At 34.8% G+C, this 27,124-nt stretch overlaps 1 protein-coding gene across 3 annotated transcripts in view; it reads left to right on the plus strand.

Moving 5' to 3' along the window:
• The window catches only part of LOC142318319 (transmembrane protein 135-like), a 60,946-nt gene extending 37,128 nt beyond the window's left edge, over window positions 1–23,818 (plus strand). For all 3 annotated transcript variants that reach the window (XM_075354891.1, XM_075354892.1, XM_075354893.1), the window contains 4 exons: window positions 2,953–3,090; window positions 14,779–14,919; window positions 22,110–22,273; window positions 23,625–23,818. In XM_075354891.1, the coding sequence (XP_075211006.1) occupies window positions 2,953–3,090; window positions 14,779–14,919; window positions 22,110–22,273; window positions 23,625–23,694 (513 nt within the window). In that variant the 3' untranslated portion in view covers window positions 23,695–23,818. The remainder of the gene's footprint in view (window positions 1–2,952; window positions 3,091–14,778; window positions 14,920–22,109; window positions 22,274–23,624) is intronic.
• The last annotated feature ends 3,306 nt before the right edge of the window (window positions 23,819–27,124 follow it).

Consider the following 27,124-nt stretch of genomic DNA (forward strand, 5'->3'; position numbering starts at 1 on the left):
GAGATATCTCTGGTTAAATATACATTTTATTATGAAATAACCACATTTCTGTATGTGAAGTGAGTTTTGGGTATGTATTATATAAAATTTTAGTGTTGAAGTGTTATGTATGATTGAGATTACGAGGTGATTAAATGTTTAATTATTGAGAAATCAGATTTAATAGCATTACGTCTGTGCAATATAAACGTACATTTCGAAATCAGTTAAGCTTAATCAATCAGCTTGTAAAGTAGTAATTTTATTATTCCTATTGGCTTATTGTACTATAATTTAGTTATTAATACAACATTTCAGATGCAATTTTTTAAAGAAATTATCAGTTAGTGTGTAAGAAACTACTGGTAGTTTCAAGAATTTAGGGTACTTATTAATAAATCTTAATTAAATTAGGTATTACAGTTTACTTAGTTTTCGTAATTCTATTGAGTATTAGGTTTTAATTATCAACATTGTATAATTATTGTTTGGATTGGTTTAATTTTTGTCATACATTGCTATCACAGTTGTATTTATGTAATATTTTTATTATCATATTTTATTTGTATATTAGGAATTCTGTTACTACTATTGTATTTTATATTTTGCAAGTGTAATGATCTCTTAATTGTACGAGGATATGACCCGAATACAAATTATTATTTAAATAAATATTCATTCTCTAATTTACATTTTAGAACGTTTTTTTGGAGAAAACACCATTAGCAGTTCATTTTTTTTTTAATAACGTGATTTCTAAAAATGATAAGAGTAATAACGTAAAAATAAATATGGATATGTAATAGTGGTCGTATTCCTTTGTCGATGTCTTCGATGTAAAGTAGAACAAAAATATAATGCTAACAACCCTCTCTCTTTGTTTAAAAACTATTGTTGAAAACAACTTTATTACTTACTTGTTCTTTGGAGCTTCAGCCCGTGTACAGCGTTGGGCTCCATCGAAGTGCCATTCCATTTCTACCCATCTGCCGCTTTTCGGCTCCACCCTCTGACGTTCATCCTCGCCAAATCATCCTCCACATCCTCAATTCATCGCTTCCTCGGTTTCCCCATTAACCTGCGTGCGCTGCCCAGGGTTTCCTCTATAAACTCTGTTCACATGCCTGCTATCGCTCATCCGCTCTACGCGGCCCAATCAACTCAACCTTCTCACCAAAATCTCAACAATATCCTGCTTGCCAAAAATTTCCTGAATTCCTAGTTGTGTCGTATTTTACACTCCCCATTTTCACACCGGCGTACACATTTTCCGCAATATTTTTCTCTTTGAGATATGCAACTTATCCTCATCTTTCTTTCTCAGAAGCCTTGCGTCTGAACCATATAACTTAATTGGCTTGATTACTGTTATAAATCGGCATCTCAACTTTCTTGGACACCGCACTTGATGACAGAAGTTTTCTCAAACCATAACAACATCGATTTCCAGCTGTTATCTTTGCTTTGATATCAACATATATATCATTTTTGTCAGTTAATGTAGCCCGGTACCTGAAATTCATGCACTTTTCAAACTTATCATTTCCCAGTTCTTCAAAATGCTGATTACCTTGATATTCCATCCGGCGGCAGTGCACAATTGTGTCTCGATCGTGAACGTGTCTTGATTCCTCCTGCAGCTGTTGAAAACCTTCCTTCAAATCTCTCCTCTTTCTGGCAACCAAGATAATATCGCCAGTATATGCCACATATTGCAGCATCCTACTCATGATGTTAACACCTTGGTTATTTACTACATTTCTCATCCCTCTTTCCATGACAATATTAAAACATATGGTCGATAACACATCACACTCTCTTAACCACGCATCAAGCCAAAAAATCTCAAACATCATTTCTTGTATCTTTATTTTTAATCAGTAGTTCGCAGCGTCATTCTAAACAATCTTACAAGCTTGCATGGCATTTTGAATTCAGTCATTATGTCAAAACAAACTCTCTCTTTAAACACTATCGAAAGCTAGTTATAATCAACATATAGAAGGTGCAGGCCTACATTAGTTTCGTAACATTTTTCCAGCATCGTACTGATTGCAAATATGTTGTCTATAGATGATCTGTTCTATCTAAATCCACACTGGTAATAATCCAAAGTATTCTCCACGTAGGGTAACATTCTACAGTTCATTAATCTTAAAAAGCAGTTTATACGCTACATTTAACAAAGTTATACATCTATAATTTGAGTAATTAGTTTTCTCTACTTTCTTAAACTGGACACATAACTGCAGAGCTCCAATCAGCTGGAATTTTTTCTTCCTTCCATATTTGAACCATCAACTGATGCAAAAATTTAGGTAATTCATCTTAATTTTATTATTCAACCATAATTTATTTCTAACGCTTACTGATGTTTAGGATTAATATATAAATAAAATCTGGAGGAGTGTACGGATTGGAAAAGTTCAATTGTAAACAACTCAATTATACATAAGATATCCTTTTCATTTTTTCTCTTATTCCTCTAAATTTACAAAAAAAAACTGTTTAAATAAGCCATAATAAAAAAAAAGTATGATATAAAAAAGTATATAATTATAAAAGTAATTATAAAGTAAAAAAGTAATATTATTAAAAAGTATATTATTTATTTCTGCTACCAAAAATGAGCATGGAACAATCAGCATGGTTAATATGTGTGTTTATCCCATACGTTCTTGAACAGAAATCAAATAAACTTATTTCAGTAAACTAAAAACCGATTGAAAATAGAAAAATATTTTAATTGTAGAAGAGTCTAAATCAAAAGGTATCAATTTTACTTGATTGACTTAGAATAAAGTGATATTTAACGACATAAAGCGTCGGATGCTAAGTGAAAAAAATTATTGGAAACCAACCGGTAAGCTACACTTTAAATGTAATTATAAAAAATAAAATGCAATATTTTTGATTATTTTTTGTATTATAGTATAACTTATCATACTAAACTATAATGTAGTTATTTTTCAGAATGTGAGCATTTTCTTCGGTTTGGGAGCTGCAGTACAATGCGCAAAACTTATATTATTTTCCAACAAAATTAGAGCACCAGAATGGAATGATATAATACTTCCAACATTTACAGCAGGATATGTAGCTCTTTACAAGGTAAAAGATCCTCAGTAAGGTATGTTAACAGAATTACATCACCAAAATTTAAATACACATCCATTTTACTTCCTTGTACGAAGTAAAGGAAGTATTGTGATTGCGAAAAATTTCAGTTTTTTGGTTTCAACGGAAATATCCATTTTGACCACCCCTGAATCCATTCTGACTAGTATCGGCGTGAAGTCTGTACGTACGTATGTATGAATGTACATACGTCCGTACATACGTATATATTTCGCGTAACTCAAAAATGATTAGCCGTAGGATGTTGAAACTTTGGATTTAGGACTATTGTAACATCTAGTTGTGCATCTTTCCTTTTGATTGCAATAGATTGAACCAAAAGTATCCAAAAAAGCCCAAAATTCAAAAAAGTTTGGATTTTTTACTTTTCCTTAACTACAGTAATAAGCCCTCATTGACAGATTTTCAACGACATATAAGTAGTACTTATTTTCATTGATTCCAGAGTTGTAGCGAAATGAAATCTTACTGAAACATTTGGATCTTAAAACGAGAAGGCACATCGGTTCGAATCACTTTTTATCTCCTTTTTTTAACTTTTTTTTAAATTTAAATATGTTGATTTATTAATAATTATTAATCTCTCTGATTGGAAAAACATGTTTACGATAAATAAAATTCAATAATAAAAACAAATACGAAAAAATATCGGAAGTTATTAATGAAATAAAATGTTTTGCACATTTCATTTTAAAAAATGTGTATATGTAATTTAATAGGCGTAAGGAAGTCATGCGGAGCCCACATCAGATTTTTCAGAATTATTTTAAAGGAAAAAATCTGATGTGGACACCACATCACTTTCTTGTACGCCTATTTAATTACATAAGCAAATTTTTTACTGCACTTCATTTAAACTTATTTCATTTGAAAGTGAGATACGATCATCCAGTTCTTTAATAAAGTGGACACAGTTACACAATTGCTGAAATGTTAGTTGTTATTAACATCAAATATTTATACAATATTAATTCAAAAATCTTAAATGAAATATTAGGATAGAGTAATAGTCCCTTCATTACTCGTATTTCTTGATCAGTATTATTCGTATCTTCGTGAGTTGTTGATTAACAAACGTTTTAGATTTCTGGTGTGTCGTATAAATAAAAGTTGAAATGAACTAAACGATAAGAATTTTTTTGCATTTTATTAAAGATCGGGAATTACGCATAAGAGTTTTTTGTTGGTTGGGTTTCAATTAACCACACTTCTCGGGAGTGGTTGATCTGAGACTGTATGTGTTGTTCTTGTGAGGGTCTATTTTTCAATCACTTTGTAGTTAACTTTAATGTAGATAAAATTAAACAGAAATTCCAGAATAATTTTAAAAAATTAAACAGAAATTAAACTATAAAATACAAAAATTATACGATTCTGAATTACAATTTTCAATTAATATTAAATAATCAGATGTTTCACCAAATCTATTACATATACACATATGTAATAATGCCTACTAAATTACATATACACATTTGTAAAAGTACATCAAATTTTATTTCACTAATAACTTTTAATTTTTTTTAAATATTTTTTTGTATTATTATTTATTATATTTTTTCTACAATCGCGGATTAATAATTATAAAATCAATAGATTTAAATAAAAAAAAAGTTAAGTTGAAATGTAATTAAAAAAAGAAGATGAAGTCTAATTCGAACCGATGAAAGATCCCTTGAAAGATCCAAATATATTTCAATAATTAAAATTTCATATGGCTCTAACTAAGTTTCGATATCATCATTAAAATTCATGAAAAATCATGTAAAATACTCACTTCAATACTGCAGCTTACAAATTTGCACAATGTACATTTTTTAATTAAACTTTAAAACGTTATTTCAATAAATAATAATATAATATAATATTCTCAATAAGCGCGCAATTCTAGCAGTCTCGGCAATGCTTCGCTATTGCTAGATCCGAGTATACATACAGATTAAATGACAACAATTGAAAGTTTCATAAAACCTTAAAAAAACTGAACATTAGCAATTTAACAAAATTTAACCTTTCACTTTATAAAAGTCAGAATGCAAATAAATCCAAATGGCAAAACAACAGCACTACCTACCGCATTTTAATTCACACCACTCTCTAATCACAGTATTCGGTGGAAAATAAATTTTTAACGAAAAGTGTTGTGGCTGCAAAATCGTTACAATTAATACTGAATATTAAGAAACTTGCAAAACATTACGGAAGCTTATAAAATTTCACCTTTAACTTTATAAAATTCAGAATGTAAATAAATCTAATTGTCAGAACAGCACTACCTATCGGATTTAATTCAAACTATTCTCTAAACATATTAGTCCGTTAAAAATACGAATTTTAATGTAAGAACAACACTAAGCTACGACGCAAGTAACTGATAAGCGACAAAGCAACAAATATTCCTAGAATCCGATCGCAGCACCAAGTACTGGGTTTGACTGATAAACCAAAAATTAAAAAAAAACTTCTAAAACGCGATCGCAGCTCTGCCTACCGGACCCACACGCTGCCTACCGGACCCAATTGTGAACCTTAACCATCCCAAGATCAACAATACATAAATAAATTTAAAAAAAACATTTTCACTTCAATACTGTACCTTACAAATTTGCACAATGTATATTTTTTAATTACACTTTAAAACGTTATCTCAATAAATAATAATATAATATAATATAATGTTTCTCAATACGCGCACAATTTTAAACGCAATCGCAGTGCTGCCTACTTGTTACTTAATCAGTTGTGATTTTGTTTACATTGGCAACGCCCATACGGGCTCTTTGTGATTGATCGTTGTGTTTGACAGCGGCCATCTTGGATTGATCTAATTGGTTTTCCTTTGTTTACATTTCCATCTCATTTATTAGCCTCTTATTTATTAAAAAACTGTTTTCTCGCGATTTTTTGTAACACAATAATAACACAAAATTACGAAATATTTTTCTCAATTTGATCGCAGCACCAACTGTCGGAACAAACTAAAATTAAAATAGTATATTATTGAATATTCGATACTGCGATGGTAGTGCAGTCTGCCGGATCCAATGTAAAAAAATTCCAAAATCAACAACTACTTATAAATAAAAAATTAATTAAAAAAAAACATTTTCCAGTGGACCAAATTGTGACTCTAAATCATTCTCGAATCCCCTTGAATACACACACAAAATTTCATCAAAATCAGTCCAGCCGTTTAGAAGGAGTTCACTTTCATACACAGGCACACAAGAAATATATATATATATATATATAGATATACGCGTATATACATATATATCTTTTCTCGTTTCTTCGAAGAAACAGTCAAAGGTGTTTCTTCGATTTTCACATGATTGTTTAATCGTTGTCTGTAACCTAAACCGAACCGTTTGATTGTGTCACGAAGCAGTTAAACTGTCATAAGGCAGTCCGAGGATGTCATGAATTTCCTCGTTCCAAACGAACCACCGTAACTCTGCAATGGATCTCTCCAACTTGTTCTAAAAATCTTGTATAATCTCAACATTTCTTTTTCACATCGTGCTTTGTAGTTGTATGCCATGTCTCCAAACAGATTTTGGAATCACTTTGTATATCAAACGTTTAATGGACAACGACCGGTGCGAGTTCCTACCAAACAATTAATGAAACCTCTCATATTTTGTGTTGTTTCCTTTTCTCTTTCACGAGGTACTTCAAAGAAACAGTTTCTCAAAACATTTTGACACAATCGGCAGGAGGCTTATTGGGCTGTTCGAAGACACGTCATGGACAGGTTTACTCGGGTTCGGAATCATTATTACATGAGACACCTTCCATTTTGTTGGGAAGTACGACGTCCGAAGGATACCGTCGAAGAAGTTAGTAATGTTCTTGATGGCCTTAAACGGAAGAATACCTAACATCTTTTGAGTTATTCGGTCAAAACCTTGGCTTTCTTTTAACGTTTCCCCTGTTTGATTACCCTTGGTATTTAGTTATTAAATTATTTATAAAATAAAAATAAAAAGTTATTTAATGTATTATTCAGTAATATTATTTAAATAACTACGATTAAAACAGAGAAATATTTTATTGATAATAATAATAAATTAAAATTAAAAAAAAATCACAATAATTACTTTAGTAATAAACAAAATGTTTAGTGCTGTTTAGAAGCTGTCAGTAAAATGACGGCTTCAAGTGTTGTAATAATCATCTAGTCAATTTTTAAAGATTTTGAATATATCCTTCGTAAAATTTTTTTTTTCAAAAAATATAAGTATGTAAAATAAGTGATTAGAGATTTACACCCTGAGGCTACTAAAATGTTTTAAAAAATGACTATGACCTCTGGAAAAAGTTGGTAGTAGAAAAAATACTTATCTTTACAGAATGCCAACTATAAATAATGTATCATTGAAGTAATATAAATAAAAAAAAACAGTATCGCAAACTCATATGACCGAGTAGTTATGTAAAAAAGGATTACATGATGAATTGAAAATAACATGTATAGTACAATTATTGTATTATTGTGTGTTCATGAAATATATTTTATATAAAAAGATAGGATAGCCAAGCATGACAAAGTTTGTTTAAAACGTGATTAAGAAGTAAGCTGCATCACCAGGTAGCGGTTAATTGACACCTAAGTTGGTTGTCGAAATGCACGAGTACTTCTTCAGATGGAGCGTGCTTATAAATTGGGTTATATAATTCGCAGTAATACTCGAAGTAACAATACTTATGCTTTTGTTTAAAGTAATTAAAGTATTATTACGCTTTTAATGAATTTAACAACCGACAACACTTTTTATCGCATACATTATGCCTGCATGCATCTAATGTTAGCCATCCTGAAATTTTACGTATAGCCCTAGTTAAACCACATACCGGTCCAGAGATCTTCTACACAATGGAAACAGGTTATCATGGAATGAGCATCATATATATTGTTCATTCTTAAATGGCTGTTATAATTTTATTTATTGTAAGATAATTTCAATGCTTTTTATAAATATTTAAAAGTATTCTTGTATTATATTGAAATTTAATTACTACAACTTTGGCCCCTTCTTTCTTTCTTTTCTTTATTTTTTCCTGTTTTAGCCTCCGGTAACTACCGTTTAGATAATTCTTCAGAGGATGAATGAGGATGATATGTATAAGTGTAAATGAAGTGTAGTCTTGTACATTCTCAGTTCGAGCATTCCTGAGATGTGTGGTTAATTGAAACCCAACCACCAAAGAACACTGGTATCCACGATCTAGTATTCAAATCCGTGTAAAAATAACTGGCTTTACTGGGACTTAAACGCTGGAACTCTCGACTTCCAAATCAGCTGATTTGGAAAGATGCGTTCACCACTAGATCAACCCGGTGGGTTACAACTTTGGCCCCTATGATGCAGACAAAGTGACGTTGTGTTGAGACTCTTTTTTCGTTGTGTGTTGAGCTGTTATCGAGTGAATACATTTGACAGTTACTGGCTAATTCGATTCTGAGCTCTTTAGCAACGGTAGCGTCATTTGACTTTCAGAGACTCGTCAATCATCCTTGTTCACGCAGTACAAGGCGAATATTTGTTCGGGCACCCGCCTCATCGTGGCGAATAGGTGGCAACGACTGCTGGTCGTAAGCCCCGGTAACGAGTAAAGGTTAGCGTCCTTTAGTCCTACTCGCGATCTTCTAAGAGCGAGAGCTGTAATCCGTGGTTTCTTACTGTACGTTGGACATATTGTATTTAATCGATCCAGCAGCGGCGAAGAGTCAGTGCAGGAGGGAGGAAGATTATTCTTCCCCCCTTTCTAAGGTGAGGAAAGCTATTGTGGCGATATGCGAGGGTTTTGAAGCTATGGCCTCCAAGCTCAAGGAGGTTAAAGTAGTTCCCAAGGTGGTCCGAGCCCCAGCGCAGCCTAGGCGCTACGCTGACGTGCTGAAGACCAAGCGTGAGGCATGCAAGGCGGCTAAGAAGCCGGAGGTTCTGTTCGTCAATAAGACAGAGGGCTCGAAGACCACGACCCAAGACCTGAAGCATGTGTTCCAGGCAGCCCTTCGTGGTGACCGGAATAACCTGAAGATTAGGGACATCAAGGAGACCAGCAAAGGGCTTGTTGTGTTGGAAAACAAAAGTTGTGGCGGAAAACAAGGAGACGGTCCAAATCATCAAGGTCAAGAAGCTTGAGGTAGACCCCAAGCGGTTGAGAAAGCCCCGTGTCATAGTTTATGACATAGAGCGGAGCCTCTCCGATTACGAGGTTCTGTCTCTCATCCGAGAGCAGAACACTGATTGGGACGAGGCCTTGTTCAAAGAGTAGTGTAGGCTTGTCTTCAAGACTAGTAAGCATGATGTTCCATGGTATCAAGGCGTATTCAAGTTAGGGGCTGGTCTCCATCAGAAGTTTGTGTCGGAGGGACGAATCTTCGTTGATTTTGCATCCTGCCACGTCATAGAATACCTTGACGTGCAGCGCTACTTCAAATGTTGTATGTTTGGCCACATGGCCAAGTTCTGTAAGTATGCGTCGTTCTGCGCGCATTTTGGTGAGGAGGGCTACAAACGTGACGACTTCCACAGAGAAAAGAGGCTATGACTTGCGTGAACTGTAAAAGGTTGCGCAAAAGTCATAGGCACTTAGTCAATAGCAAGGAGTGAGGTTGTTACTTGAGAGGAGTTGAGATGTACTTCAACTCTCTCGATGGTTAGGTTCGGTCAACTTAACGCCCAGGGAACCTATGCAGTCCAAGTTGAGCTAGGTGAGGTTGTTGAGAAACGGAACATCGATGTCCTCCTTCTACAGCATCCGTATGTGGTTAAGGGTGATCTGCCAGGTTTTTCAGGCTGAAATAAATTTTCCTTTGGTGATAGAAAATCCGCCGTACTGTGCAGGAAGTCGACAGCGACTTCATATAACAGGCCTCTGACACGCATCACGTCATTGTTAAGCTTGCCGTGAATGGTTTGGACCTGATTGTAGTTAGCTCATACTTTCAGCACACAGATCCCACTGAACAGCACTTGTAAAGATGGGATAGAATTGTTAGGCTGGTAGCGGGTCGTCCTATTATTATAGGAGTTGATGCGAATGCCAAATCGCTTCTTTGGCACAGTGGGATCACGGATGATGGCGGCGAATTAATAGAGGGTTTCATCGCGCAGCATCAGTTTGATGTTTTTAACGTAGCCGGTGAGTTGACTACCTTCGCCGCCTTCCATGTCCAACATTGATCCTTCCATGTTACCCTGATGCTCTCCATGGCCCTCCATGAGGGCCTTCCATGTTACCACAATTGATGTTACCATTGGTAAGGGTATTCTTCGTAGGATTCTAAATTGGTCGGTAGTCGATGATTGCGAAAGCGATCACCGACTAATAGTTTTGGATTGGGTAGGTGGGCTGCGCGATGTCTTTAGGGTGGACGTTCCAGTTCAGCAGGGAAGCTTCCTACACTGGCGGTGGACGGGCCCAAGTTTTCTAACATACTTGCGGCCAGGCTGCGAGTTTTTCCCGCAGCCTGGATCAGATTCCATTAGATGACCTGGCAGAGAATTTCTCTTCTGTGCTAGTAGAAGCCGCTGAACACTATATCCCTCGAAGTACGGATGGAGAGAGAGTAGCTGGATGGTGGGCTCGGCAATTGACTGCGTTGAAGCGGACTGTGGGCCGGCTCAGGAGAGCCGCACAGAGTGCGGATGATACTGATCGGCGGCAGTCTTGATTGCGGATTATCGTTGGAAGACGACCCAATATTTTCAAGATTAGGTCTTCTAAACGAGACTCCTGGCGCTCTTTTGTTTAAGAGCATGGGAATAAGGACCCGTGGGGTGTTGTTTATCGAGTTCTTGGTCATAAGCGGAAAAAATACATTCTTTTGTCGGCTCTTTCGATCCAAGATGGTGTTTTAGACAAAGATCGTGTCCTCACTCATCTAATGGACGATCTACTTCCAGATGATACCGAGGTTGGTGAAATTTCATATCAGCGACGTGTCTGAAAGGAAGTTGTAGGTTTTCCCTCTGAGGTGTCTTCAGAAATTACTGAGGCGGAAGTCCGCCAAGTAATTTGTAGCCTGGCCCGGAATAAAGCCCCAGGATATGATGGTATCATGGTGGAGCTTCTTGTTCGCACCTTGCCTGTGATTCTTGGTCCTTTGACTAGAGTTTTCAATAGTTTGTTCTTCGCTGGGCATTTCCCAACATGTTGGAAACGAGATGTTTTTAAATAGCTCTTCAAGGGTAGCGACAAGGATCCCACTGTTCCTTTTACCGTCCTCTGACGCTCACGCCTGTAATAGGTAAGTTTTCGAGAAGGTTTTATACCTCCGCATTAGCAGCAGGTTAACTTCTAATCACATGCTGATGGACGATCAGTATGTTTCCCGTCCTGGCAAGGGCACAGAGAACGCGCTTTTTAGGGTTATGGATTTGGCTTCAGCCAGTGAGTGCATGTATGTACTCGATGTCTTTATGGATATATCTGGGGCTTTCAATAACTTGTGGTGTCCTCTGCTTTGTTTCAACTGTAACAGCGTGGTTGCACGCTAAACGAGATTAGAACTCTCTCGAGTTATTTCAGTGACAGAACTGTTGTCCTCCGTGACGGCAGTTTGGAGGTACGAAAGACAGTGTCTAAAGGTTTTCCACATGGCATTGTTCTAGGTCCACTTGTCTGTGTCGTTGAGTTCGATTCTCTCATGCGATTGCGTATGATCAGTGGCTCTCGCATCGTTGCTTATGCCGACGATGGGCTGCTACTGGTCGAGGGCAATTCGCGTGCAGAGATCGAGCTCAGGGCGACGCAGGCATGTAAGGTACTAAGGTTGTGGAGTCTTCAGCATAAGATGGTTTTCAGTGCGGAGAAAAACCACTATGATATTCTTGAAGGGTCGTCTAGCTGCAATCCGTCATCTGCGAGTTGTGATGAACAGCCTTCCCATTAGGTATGTTACCGTTCAGAATTATCTGAGTGTAATCCTTGATGAATGACTTCTTTTCACGGAGCACCTCTAGTTTGTAACGAAGAAGGCCATCGATGCCTTCTTTGGTGTCCGTAGAGTCATTCATCCCGATTGGGGGTTGAACTATCGTAGTATTCGTATTCTTTACAAAAGTGTCTGTGAGGGAATAATGTTGTACGCTACGCCCGTCTGGGGTTATCGTTTACAATTCCAAAGTTATAGGGACATTCTTTTGCGAACCCAACGTCTTCTATTGCTAGCTGTTAGCCAGCGGTATATTTCTAAGAATGGAGGCCTTCTTACGTCAGGAGGTATGCGGGAAATTGAAGACCAAGATTTTGATTGTTGGCAAATTAGGAGGAACGATTCTTCTACTGGTCGATACACGCATGGTATTTTTTCTAATGTTAGAGAGTTGCGAGCTATTAGCTGGGTTTCCCCCAATCGGCACATTACTCAATTTCTTTTGGGACATGGTGCTTTTAGGAATAGTTTGACTAGCTTTAAGTTGGTTGACTCCGGCTTGTGTTTGGACTGTAGGGTCAATGATACGGTTGACCATGTCCTGTATGTCTGTCCCTGACGAAGCTGAGTGTACCAGGGTTGTAACTGAACTTGAGAGGTTAACTCCTTCTTTGATCTGCGGGTCAATTGGAGGACTCACAGAGTCTGTGTTATTGTTGCTGGCTTCCTTCGCTTCCTAGCCCTGCGCAGGACGGCCGAAGGGATTTAGTAGGTAGTACAGTAGGATCCTGGGTGGCTAGCGTCCGCCTGGACAATTGATTGGCCGAAGGTAGGCGCTTTGGCAACGAGCCACAGTTAGTAAGATAAGATGTCAATTGTTTAGCTTTCGGTGGAACGGCGACTGCACTGCCGATGGTCATGGAATGCCATGCAGCCGTGAGGCGTAGCGGCGTTTTGACGATGGAGCTGAGTGGGACTAGGCAATCAATCCGCCTCTCTCTGGTAGACAAGACCGGAGTCCATAATTAACCTAAGTCAGGGGCTTATTAATGTGTAAGTTGAGTTCACTAAGGGAACTGGGACTAAATTTCGTTGTTGCGATCAACATGTTTGGTGTAATATTGTGTTTTATTTTGCCTCAAATTACGAGACATTTACGAAATTGGCTCATAATAAATAGAGCCAGACGCGGGGTTCGCGCTTCCGCGAGCTCGGTTAACTAGTTCAGAGGGAGATGATGTAGGACATTTAAGATGTCCGGACGAGGCCTACAGCGATGGCAATAAGTTGAGTTATTAAGTCACAATGCAAATGTTCACCGAGGCATTTGCATCGGTGGCATCCCAACGAGGCCAGGCTTATTACTATGAGATGTAAAAGTCAGAAGGCGTTAGACGACTCCCGTTAAACGACTCCCGTGTGGCTGGCTTCCTCCGTTTCCTCGCCCTGCGCAGGACGGCCGAGTGGATTAAGTAGAGTAGCACCCTGGGTGGCTGGAACCGCCTGGGCAGTTGACTGGCCGAAGGTAGGCGTATTGGCTGCGAACCACGGAGACTTAGAATTGTGGTGATTATTAAATTGCATAAGCTGTCGACGAAACGATTGCCGAAGGTTACCGACGGCATGCTGGCTCGGTTATGACGATGCTGGCGACTGCGATGCCGACGGTTACCATGCAGCCGTGAGGTGTAGCGGCGTTTTGACGAGGACAGATTAGAATGAGCACATGACACTGTCGGCGGGATGGCGACTGCTCTGCCGAGAGCATGGATCCCATGCAGCCGTGAGGTGTAGCGGCATCTCGACGATAGTTGATGAAGTGAATGTCACGTGGGACTCTGTGGAGCTGAGTGGGAGTAGGAGCTCTGTCCGCTTCTCCCTTGTAGACCAGACCGGAGTCCATAATTTAACCTAAGTGGGGTACGAAACAAAGTTGAGTTTAGTAAGGGAACTAGGACTAAATTTCGTTGTTGCGAGAAACATTTTTGGTGGTAGGATGTGTTTAAATTTGCCTGGAATTTCGAGACTTCACAGAAATTGGCTCAATAATAGTAGAAACTAAGCGTGGGGTTCGTGCTTCCGTGAACTCGGGTAGCTAGTTCACAGGACAACGTTGTAGGACATTCAAGATGTCCGTATGAGGCCTGCACCGAAGGCAAGAGCTGAGTTAAAAAAAGGTTTCCGCTGTAAATGTCTACCGAGGCATTTACATCGATGGCATTCAACCGAGGACTGGCTTATTACAGTGAGATGTAATCAGTTGACTTTCTATAAGACGACTCCCGTTAAAGCCCATCAGTGCAAGAAATTGGGCGGGGGGATGTGGCGACCGAATCGTGACAACGTGGGGGCATCTTCCCGTACGGGGGTTAAGATGTAATTACCACAAACTCTTTCCAAAAATGGCTGAAGAAAATACATTCAATTCAACACTACAATCAGTATTTATTGTTTCGTTGGAACAATAAATTATTACGTAACAATTACTATTGTTATAATTATATTTAGTACTAATATTTAAAAAATATTAATAACGCCGCTGATCGTTATAGTTTATGATATTAGTTATGTAATAAAAAAGCTACCAGCAGTGAAAAATTAATCTTTTTTCTGTCTTTTCAAATGATAAAAATTAAGATTTTAACTTGAATTATCATTTAATATTTATAATAATACTTAATTATTTAAATGTAAAATATACGAAATGAATTTAAAATGTGTTAAAATATTCAAATTCTATACTTGTTTAAAAATAAATCTTTCCTCATTACTAACAGGTAGTTCTTTGTACTTTATATCGATTAAGAGGGTTTGATTCTGCCATTCATGCTCTTCCTGCAGGATTAATTTCAGGATCGGTATTGTGGTTCTTTCCCAATAGTTCTCTTCTACCAGCTGCTTTAGGAAATCTCATTCAGGTAAAAATTCTACAGTACTCTTAAGTGGATGAAAAATATATAAATACTCGTATGTATCTTTAAATATTTATTGTTTGATAAATGTATTTAAACGAATCATTCAGATTGAAATCGATAGGAAGAAATAAGCTTCCCTCCCATACGTCATTTCAACATAGTGTTACTGAAAATAAAATATAATACAAGTTACGGTAATACTTTTAATATCTTTAAAACAATACAATTTAATGATTATTTGACGATACGTTTATACGATTATTTGAAGATATATTTAAATATATTCAAATTATAAAGAAAAATGTATCTGTCTGACGGATACTACTGAAATATCAGCTTTTCATTTTTTTTCTGTAGTGTATAAAAAGGTTGTGTAATAAAACTACCTCAGAATGAAGTGATCTTTCATTTAACAAAATTATGAAAATACTAAAGCTAACATTTAGATGGTTTTTGGATTGAATAGAGAATTAAAATGAAAAAAAGTATGACTCCGTTTAAAACAATTAAGCAAAATTTCGGGTAAAAATAATGAAAAGTTATTTTATCAAAATCTCGTTCGTTATTATAAGAATCTTGACTAGTAGAAAAATTGCACGTAAAAAATTTATACAGCTGAAAGATTGCTGAATCTCTTTTACAAACAATATGTTAAAATAGCAAGTTTAAAAACAATAACAAATCTTCAGACCTCAAATTAAAAAGTATATAATGAACACAATTTCTTGCAGAAAACGTACGGAGACATCTCTCTTGTTTGATACCATGTTATCTTGACTTGAATCTAACTGAATAAAGAACAATTATAAATATTAAATATTTTACTTTCATTAAAAGAATTTAAAAAAAAAACAAGATTAATAAATTATATTAGCGTTTATAGCGTAAGTAGAAGTTAGAGATATCTTTCTTAGAAATTTGAATTAATAATTGAGAGAATAGTAGTAATAATAATAGTGCCCACACAATCACAACCCAACGTCCGTGCAATAACACCTACGCACATGTTTGAGGAGGGGGGCAACGACATGGTACTTTGGTACCTTTGCTTACGTCGGCAAATGGGGCAATGGTCTTGCCAGCTTCCCTGTAAAGTACAGGATTGGCGATGCCGAGCTGTCCGACCGGATTGCGGTTGTGCTTCTCGGGTTTCGCTGTTAGCAGCGGATGCGGGAGGCATGACCATGATTTGTTTTGGGCGGTTGTCGGTATTGTGGGTCAGGCAGTACCTGACTCTCTAGCTTGGATTAATCTGCGAGAGGCGGCTGACCTAGAAACCTAAGCAGGGTCAATGATCCGAGGCACGCTCATCTGTCTCTCCGCCCTCACCTTGTGACATTGATTAGCGAAACAATATATTATGAAACATTCAACTTCCGCAATTTCCGTGGCAGAAGGTCCATGTAAAAACCCTCACCTTGGAGAATCTCTTTGTTTGGAAGCAAAAGTAGAGGAAAAGTGTTGAGTTTAGCAAAAAAGTAGAATTCATAGTTTTGGAAAATAAGGATCGAACAAAGTTTCAACCGAAGAGTGGCGGACCGATTCCTAAAAATCATGTAATCAAGAGAAAGGAAGTCGATTTTTCGAAGATTAGTTCTTTTGTGATAGCACGAGGTATCACGGAAGGCGCCGGAGGTCGGATGAATGATGTTAGGAAGTTCGCAGTTGTTTGTAGAGAATTATTGAACTGTACCGAAGAGGAAATTATAGAAGACAAGGAATAAGTAGCTATTCAGGAAGTCAAAACAATACAAACGGTTAGCTACTAGGAAGCTAGAAAAATTGTGCTCAGCAGAACGGCAAATATGGTGTCATTTGCGCAGGTTGCTGCAGCTCCTGTAGCTTCAAACGGACATAACATCCAAAATAGCCCCGTTCATAGCAAACATAGTCCAACATAGCATCAATAAAAAGTTGAAGAGACAACCATGAAGAGGAAGTAGTCCAAAACCGACGCAGAATAAAGCAGAAGTTTACGAAGAAAAGAACTCCGTAAAGCCCAAGAATGAGTCTAAAAAAGTACTCAATTGAAACCAAAATCGAGAAAAACCTGAGCCAACTTCATCTAAAGTAAAAATTCAGCTAGAAAAAATCCCCTTTCAGGATCTTCGAAACCAGAAAGAATGATTCTGGAAAAGAAAGAAGAAAGATGCACAAAAAACAACAATGGAGCCTCCAAAAGCATGGAGGCCTTCAGATGAGAGGGCGAGCAGTTCACCCGCTACAAATGATCTAGCGTTGAGTGCATCCAGTCTTAACTGAGATGTCCTTCTGACTGCGCCAGCGGAGACAGTGTCAATTGATGCCGACAGAAGGAGATCCTCCGCGAATTACGACGGAGGATCTGAAGAATCCTTTTCTGAGGACTCAGATACCTTGGAATTCGACATTGAAGCTTTCAGTTAGATGGAAAAAAGGAAGAAGAATGAATTCCTAAGCGAAAGCCTAGGCGATAACACTAAATAATGAGATTAAAGAAATTTTATAATGAAGTATGATTTTTTTATATTCATGTGATATTGTTGAAGCATATAAAGATTTGAGAACATTTCATTGGAAATGGTTTATGTTTTTGAAGTGATTTACTGTGTAAGTTTTAAGCAATTTTAACTGGCAAGGATCCTTTACACACTTGCCATAATTTTTTTTTCTTTTGGAGTTTTAATCTCATGATAAGCCTGATTATAGGATGATTTAATTTGAAAAGACTAGTCTACTGAATTGGTCGCTAATGTCTTATGAGAAAGAGAAAAATATTCTCTTTATTTTTCTTTTCTTTTTTTTTGAAGTGGAAAAGGAATAATGCCCCTAAAATGTAAAAGAAAAAAAAAAATTTATTACTTTTATTAATTTATTATTAATTTGGTTCATTCGGGAAAGACTTTTCATTGATAAATGGTTAATAATAGATTATTTTATAAAACTCTAGAGGTATTTTACATTAAATTACAAACTAAAAAAAATTAAAATTTCTTCTAACACTGGTAATTTTTCATAATCAAAGGAGAAAGAATAATATTATTTTGGCCATTATTTAATGTTTTTTACTCTATCTGAGGGTCTCCTAACTGTATCATTCATTTATCAATATGTTTCTATACTTCAGAGATCTGAAGATCATTGAATCTTAATAGGAAGCTCTTTCTGGAAGAAATCATACTTTCTCTTGGTGGCTTTACAAATGGTTGTGAAGATTCTGTCCCTGTTTCTTCAGTATCCATTATCACCTTTTTTCAAATACTTCTTGGTGCAAATTAACAAGAGAATAAAGTTTCTGTGTATATCTTCATTTATGACATCATTGATTTTACTATTTTATTGACAGCAATGCTTAGTAGAAATCGCTTCCCAAAACAAGAAAGTATGAAACCTTGTTTGGGAAGTTCTGATGTTTTCCAAAATATGTGTAATGTATTTTACAGCTGAAATAAATATACTAGCAATAATTTTCTTAATGTGGTGTATAAGTACTGTTTATCAACTTAAGCAGAATTTTATCTTTGACAGAGGCTTTCTTTTTTACTTTTAAGTAGTGGTCCTTACAGGACAAGCATGGTCTACTGTAAGATAATACTGAGGTACTTAAATATTGTACAGTGCTCTACTTTCTCATTATTCATAATCTATCATTTTCTCTCAACTTCTGGATAGCATAGGTAGAATCTACACACCATAGTTTTGCTAAGGTTTGGTTTTTTAGATAGTTGGCACCATATTATTGAGATAATTCCTTGATGACTTTGATGTTTCCTTCACTTCTGTAAAAGGTATCACTTGTTGCAAAGACTGTGTCATCTGCTAACCTAAACTCTTGTATTTCTGTAAAGGCAATGAACTTCATCTAAAACCTATATTCAATATATCAAATAACATTTAATAATTGAGGGCACAAAATTTTTCTGATCAAGACCCATCTTTTTCTTTGGATATTTCTGAATCGATTGATTCTTCAAAGCAATTAAAGATGGTAAGTTCCAGTTCATTGAAAAGATTCACAAAAGGGAAACCACTGGATAACTTAAAGAACAACTGGATTGTTCTTTGTCAGACTTTGATATGCCAGCATTGTGACCTTTCTTCAAACTCTGGGTGTCTTTTGCTCTGTAACATAACTCTTACTTCATTTTTGAGAGTTATTGGCAGGTCTTATTTCCAAACTGTTCAATTTTGTTCATTCTTATTATCAGTACTTGCAAATCCATTTGGTTGCGTATCCTTGAAGGCAGAGTGCAACTGAACTATGGTGTATAAAGCATCCCAATAACTAACTTCATCCTCTCTTTTTAAAAGTGGGTTTTGGTCTTTGTTTCTTTATTTTGCCATTTAGGAGAAGTCAGCTGGTTATTTGGTTTGTTGAATCAACAGTGAAATTATTAGGAAGTCTGCTGATTCCCTGCTAACATTTTTATTTAAATAACTTGTCAAACCAGAAATCTTTGCCAAAAATAAATAGATAATAGCAATAGAATAAAAAGCAATTTATACTTACCCTTTTAAATTCTTTTTTTAAATTTTATTCTTAATTTTTAATTAAGAGTACCCTTTTCTTGCCCATTCTCTCTCACACGCATGCACTCCAACAATAAAACAATGTATCCATATCTAATTAACTAACTACTTCACTGTGTTCTGTTAATTTATTAAAATTTGTGCTATTTTTCAGAAAAGTTATTACTTTTCTGAAAAGTAGCACAAATTACTTTAAAAAAATATAATTAGCAATATCATTTTACATCTATCAAATAATTATTTAATGATATTACATTTACCTGTATACATTTGGTTTTCTATTATTTAATATATTTATTTAATAGATTAATATGGAATTTCATCACTTTTATATTTTTTTTTTACAGTTTATTTATTTTGATATGTTATACTAATTAAAGTTTTTATCATAATTTCCTTTAGGAATAAAATTGGTTTCCTTGGAAAACAATTTATGTGTGACAAAATAGACACAATTCACACTCTGCTTCAGAGCACGGAATACTCTCACTTAGAGAATACCTTGGTTATATATTCTTTCATAACCTTCACTTGAGTAGTTCCCACTAAGAGAAATTTGTTGGTAACTATTTTATTTCTGTAATGTTTTATCCAAAAATCTGGTATCAAACTGAATACCAAAAGATATTCAGCTGGCTCTTTTTTGTTAAGACTAACCAATCACTAGTTTAGTTGGTATCCTCAAATAATTGTTGTAAAGACACTATTCATAGGAACTTTTGATTCTAGACTAGTCTAGATTAGCCTCCAAAGAACTAATGAGCAAGGATTCAGACTGTTCTTCAAGGCAAGAGGTCAAATTTGAGAATTAAAGGATTAAATTTAAAAGATACAGGATGCTAGGAAAGGTCTGGTTATCATAGAGGATGACAAGTAGACAGTTAAAGTCATTTCAGAATCTGTTGTTAGTAAGACATGGGCAAGCTGGATCAGCAACTTAGAAGGAGGCCTTGAGTCATTGTCTACAGATTGTTACCTGTCCAAGGAGGAAGTTGTGTCTCTCATACGGATGAAAAACACAGAATTGGATAAGGAGACATTCAAGTCTGAGTGCAGGTTTTTGTTCAAAACTGGTAGATGTGATACCCAAAGGTATCAAGCTATATTCGAAGTAGGTACTACTCTATTTAACAATTTTGTTGCTGAGGGTAGGTTTTATGTGGATTTCTCTTCTTAAAGGAGTACATTGATGTTCAGAAATGTTTTATTTATTGTAAATTTGGTCAAATTAAATTCTGTCAATATGTTTCACTCTGCGTATATTTTGTTACCAAGGTCACAAGCATAAAGAGTTTCATAAGAATTCTGAGGCTCCTACTTCTGTAAATTGCAGAAAGTTGTACAAGGATTGCAAGCACTCGATCAACAGTAAGGACTGTGGGTGTTATTTGAGAACTTTGAAATGTATTTTTAATCATTATTCCAGCATTCATACACCAGCATCTAAAGCACTCTCTTTCTTTTCTTTTCTTTCTTTTGTTTGGCTGCGTGGCAGTGGAACTACATGACTTAGATCCTGCCCATAGTGTGGAGCATAACAGCAGCATCCATGAGCAGTGCCATTTTCGCCTTCTGATTATTGTCAAACACCAGCCTGAAGTACGTAACCGTCACTGAGGTTTTGTCTCCAAGTTCACGTGAGATGCCTCTTGCACATCTTGTGATGTAGTTCTTTACATAGACGAAAGGCTTCTTATCGGTCATCTTTCTGGTCACATTAGCTATGCTACCTTTTTCTTTATGGTATCGCGTAGCGTCATGTCAGCGTTGCCTGCATTTTTGATGCGGATCTATATTTCATCGTTCCTGCTTTTCATTATGGACAAGGATGTCTTTTGCCTCCTAATCAGGAGACTTGCGAAGGACTTCCCACTAGATTTGATAATAACAGTCTTAGCGGCGTCTTGCACGACGGATACTCTGGATTTGTTGAGGAAGTCTGTACCCAGATCCTCAAAAAATCATGAACTTCCTGTCCAAAAGTCTTGCCAGGTATTCTACGAGGCGAAAAACACAAAGCCCGATCTTATCTAATAAGACTACGATACCTAGCTTGGCCGTACCGACGTTTTCATGATTTTGAAGAGCTGCATCTGCACCTTGCTGACAACCAGTTATTCGCCCTCTTAGAATCTTTAAAGAACACGAAGATCTGATGCAGTATAAGCTTCACTGCATCGCCTGCGAGGAACCCGGCGGTGAGTTTGTCCACAAGGACCTGATCCGGCTTCACCTGACCCTCATAAAGAGTGGCCGAAGGCAGGGTGAAAACCTTCTGCACACAGATATCCTCGCGCTAGTCGCGATTTGGATATTATGAAAACAACGGGAGTTACAATTCTGGAACCTGTTTTCTTCGATTCTTTGGTTAAAAAACATAAGAAAACGTTAAATGTTTTAGGCCCTTTATGCCTTAAAAATTTCTGTATGATCTCATTTCACCGAGGAACTGAAATACGGGTAAAAATTTCATTAGCTGTAACTCGATAACAAAGCATTTTCAAACATATGTTCGTATGAATTTTTTCCTTTATTTTAAGCTCTAAAATCAGTTCTGAACTATTTCTCTTTTCTCCTGATTCACTATCTATAATAACATAACATCAAAAAATAATGTTTTTCATTTGTATTTTTATATCCAATTCATAGAGAAACTTATTTAATTGTTATTTTTTTCTAACTAGATTTTAGCAAAAGATTTTAAGAATGCATTTCAACTTCCGGACTTACCTTACAAGGAATTTGTTTTTATAATATGTAATGGTGTACTGTATTTTCATAGAGTAACGAATCCTGATGTTTGCCCAAATTTCTTCATCTACATAATTAATTCATCTACTAATAACAAGTAAGTTAATAATGTTAAGATAATTAAAAATTAATTATTTATAATAACGAAACAAACAATGTTGTGGTCAAATTTTATGAAAATTCTGAAAGAATTTTTGAAATAAAATGAAAGTATGAATAAAATGAATGGGTAAGAGATTGTTTGAGTGTTAGTTGCACAATAATTTATTTTTACCTTAATAAAATCGAATCATTTGTATGGTTTTGTAATACAGACGCTTTAAGTAGTATAGTTAATCATTACTATACTTACTTAAAAACTATACTTTACTTTAAAACTATTCAATCTTGCTGAAAGATTTTTTCATTTAATGATAACTGTAAGTAAAACAAATTAAAACATTATTGAAATTCAGTGTTAGAACAAAATTTTTGCTACAAAAGGTTTGAGTTGATCATTCAGAAAAAAATTAGGAATATTTCTCCTACTGTATTTTAGTTCTAAAAATACAGTTTATTTGAATGTTTAGTAATGTAAGCATGCATAATTGTAAGCAAAAAAAAAGAATTACAACAGTTAAGTCAATTATATTAATTTATTTATTAATTATAATGCTTAATTTCCACGCAGAATTTTATATGGAAGCAAAATCGTTCCTGTAGGTAGACTAGACATTTTTTTTCAGAAAGTTGAAACATTGTTTTCCCATATGGATCATAACAAAATGGAAAATCTGTAATTAATTTACATTTCTTCATACACTGATTTATATTTATGTTTTCAATGCCAAGATTATTTATTGATGATTAACTACTATTATAATTTCTATTATTACATATAATAGTATAATTACTACTATTATTTATTATTAATAAACTTTGAAAAGGATCTAGACACAGATTAAATAAAATATTTTATATGAAAATATTAATTAAAATATTCTCTTTCTATGAACTTTGATTTTAGTTTTTCAAATCAAGGACTATATTATGATATATTTTTAGAATTCCAGTGAAAACTGAGATTTCTTTTTACATTTGTGGTCTAATTGAAAAATTTACCAGTAAATTACAGTTACCAATTGTTGGGTTTATTAAAATTTTGTTTTTCATCAGTAAATTTTTTAGAAGTTATTAAACTCATTTTATTATTTATGATTAGAGATTATAATTAATAAGTTCCAAACTCTGTAATTCAGAAAACATCTTACTAAAGTTTTTACACACGCGCGCACGAGCGCACGAGCTTACACACACACATATAAATAAAGAAAATTTTTTTCACATAAAAATAATATTAGAAGATAATATTTTTAAAAAATCCAAAATAAAATAATTAAAAAACAAAATAAATGCATTTTAACAAAACTAAAACTTAATAAATGCAAGAATTTCTTCTTTTTTTTCAGAGCACAAATAATTTACTCAGCATTCAAAAAAAGGACTGATGAGTTGCTTCAAATGTTGAAACACAGTTGATTTCTATTTCTTCGCCATAATTGTACCAACATTATTTGTAACGAATTATTTATATTGTAATATATAAGACATCTGTTATTGGCACATTATTAGAAGTAAAATAAAAAATTGATTATTCTAATTACTATTGATTGTTATTTCTATAATGTTCTATCGTATTTTATAGAAAGAGCATTTTTCAAAATTTATGTACAACCAATTATTGAAAATTTTTAATTTTTTAACTTTAAGGTATTAATGTTAGTTTAGTTATTAAACTCATTTTATTATTTATGATTAGAGATTATAATTAATAAGTTCCAAACTCTGTAATTCAGAAAACATCTTACTAAAGTTTTTACACACGCGCGCACGAGCGCACGAGCTTACACACACACATATAAATAAAGAAAATTTTTTTCACATAAAAATAATATTAGAAGATAATATTTTTAAAAAATCCAAAATAAAATAATTAAAAAACAAAATAAATGCATTTTAACAAAACTAAAACTTAATAAATGCAAGAATTTCTTCTTTTTTTTCAGAGCACAAATAATTTACTCAGCATTCAAAAAAAGGACTGATGAGTTGCTTCAAATGTTGAAACACAGTTGATTTCTATTTCTTCGCCATAATTGTACCAACATTATTTGTAACGAATTATTTATATTGTAATATATAAGACATCTGTTATTGGCACATTATTAGAAGTAAAATAAAAAATTGATTATTCTAATTACTATTGATTGTTATTTCTATAATGTTCTATCGTATTTTATAGAAAGAGCATTTTTCAAAATTTATGTACAACCAATTATTGAAAATTTTTAATTTTTTAACTTTAAGGTATTAATGTTAGTTTAGAATTAACACGCCATTTACCACAAATAATTGGTATAACATGACAGATAATTAAGTAAATATACTACGAATATATATATATATATATATATATATATATATATATATATATTGATATATACGTATACTCTGTCTACGAATCATGAGACCTTGCCGATGGTGAGGGGCTTGAGTACTCAATGACACAGAGTAGCTGGACCGAAGGTGCAACATATCGGAGGGTTATCTGTTGAGAGCCAGACTAAGGAATGATTCCTGAAAGTGGGCAGCAGCTCTTTCAGTAGTTGTTAGGGGCGTAGGTCAGGACGACTTAAACGGCCATATCAACATCACTAAATCTTCTGAGTACTGTGCAGCTGAAAGCAACGGAAAACTACAGCTGCTTATTTTCCAAGAAAATTTAGCTCTCTGCATTTTCATATAAGAAAGATAAAGGCGATTTTCTTGGTAAAATAACCTGAAGGAAACTAGTCCCCCATTCGGATCTCCGGGTAGGGACTACTAAAGAAGGGGTCACCAGAAACTTAAAAATTAGCATTCTACAAGTCGGAGCGTGGACTGTTAGAAGTCTGAAAAAGGTTGGTAGGTTAGAAAATTAAAAGTGGAAAATGGATAGATTTAATGCAGATGTAGTAGGAATTAGCGAGGTTAGGTGGGAAGAGGAAAACGACTTTTGGATAGGTGATTTTATAATAATTAAAACAGACTCAATTAAAGGGCAGACAGGAGTAAGTTTCGTAATGAACAAGAAGATAGGGAAGAGAGTAGAGTACTTCAAAGTGCATAGAGACAGAATCATTGTAATAAAATTATATCAAAACTTAAGCCAACAACGATTGTTAACTTCTATATGTTTACAACTGCTCATGATGATGATGAGGTAGAGTGTGTATACAAGGAAATTTTGACGAAACAATTAAACACATAAAAGGGGATGAATATTTAATACTAGTTGGTGAGTGGAATGAAAGCATTGGAAAAGGCAAGGCAGGAAATATTGTGGGTGAAAAGAATGCAAGAGGAACCGACTTATAAAGTTTTCCACGAAGTAGAATTGAGTGATTGCCAACACCCAGTTTTATAATCATAATAGAAGAATATACACATGGAAAAAGCCAGGTAATAGATAGATTATATCACGGTTAAGCAAAAATTTAGAAATTAATTCGTCAACTGCAAAGCATACTCTGAACCAGACATTGATAGCGACCATAATTCAGTGATAATGAAATGTAGATTGGGGTTTAAAATCCTGAAGAAAAGGTCTCAGATGAATCAGTGAAATTTACTTGTGGAAGAGGAGGTAAAGAAGATTTTTGAGGAGGACATCGCAAGAGGTCTGAGTAAAAACGTTAAAGTAGAAAATATAGAAGAAGAATGGGAGAATACTAAAAAGGAAATTCTTAAGTCAGCAGAAACAAACTTAGGTGAAAAAAACAGAACTGGTAGAAAACCTTGGATTTCATAGGATATTTTGCAGCTGATGGATGGACGTAGAAAAGATAAGAATGATAGTGACGAAGAAAGTAAAAAGAACTATCAATAATTAAGAAATATTATAAACAGGAAGTGAAAACTAGCGAAAGAATAGTGGATTAAAGAAAAGTGTTCAGAAAGGGAAAGAGAAATATCATTGGTAAAATAGGCGGAGCATACAGGAAAGTTAAGGAAAATTTTGGGGTACATAAATTAAAATCTAATAATGTCTTAAATAAAGATTGTACACTAATTTATAATATAAAAGGAAAGGTCGATACGTGGGTTGAGTTATACGGAGGAAATGAATTAGATAGTGGTGTTATAGAGAAAGAACAGGAAGTCGAAGAGAATGAAAGGAGAGAAACAATAATGAGATCTGAATTTAAGATAGCATTAAAAGATTTGAATGGCAGAAAGGTTTCTGGAATAGATGGAATACCTGCAGAATTACTGTACAGTGAAATTGTGGAAGCAATAGATAGATTATACAAACTGGTATGTAATATTTACAAAAAGGGGAAGTTCCGTTAGACTTCAAAAAGAGTCATGATACAGTCATGATACCAAAGAAAGCAGGAGCAGGTATATGTGAAGAATACAGAACAATTAGCTTAACTACTCATGCATCAAAAATCTTAACTACAATTCTGTGCAGAAGAACTAAGAGGAAAGTGGAAGAAGTGTTAGGAAAAGAGCAATTTGGTTTCAGGAAACGTATAGGGACAAAGGAAGCAATTTTAGTACTTAGTAGTACAAGGAAGATTAAAGAAATATAAACCAACATACTTGAAATTTATAGACCTAGAAAAGCCACTCGATGACGTAGACTGTAATAAAATATTTAGTATTTTCAAAAAATTAGGGTTCAAATACATAGATAGAAGAACAATTGTTACCATTTACAGGAACCAAAGAATAACAGTAATAATTGAAGAACATAAGAAAGAAGCCGTAATAAAAAAGGGAGTCCGACAAGGATGTTCTCTAACCCCGTTACTTTTTAATATTTACATAGAACTAGCAAGTAATGATGTTAAAGAACAATTTAGTAGATCTGGAGTAACATTACAAGGTGAAAAGATAAAGATGCTACGATTTGCTGATGATA

Source organism: Lycorma delicatula, chromosome 1 (assembly GCF_047948215.1).
Source record: "Lycorma delicatula isolate Av1 chromosome 1, ASM4794821v1, whole genome shotgun sequence".
NCBI lineage: Eukaryota > Metazoa > Arthropoda > Insecta > Hemiptera > Fulgoridae > Lycorma > Lycorma delicatula.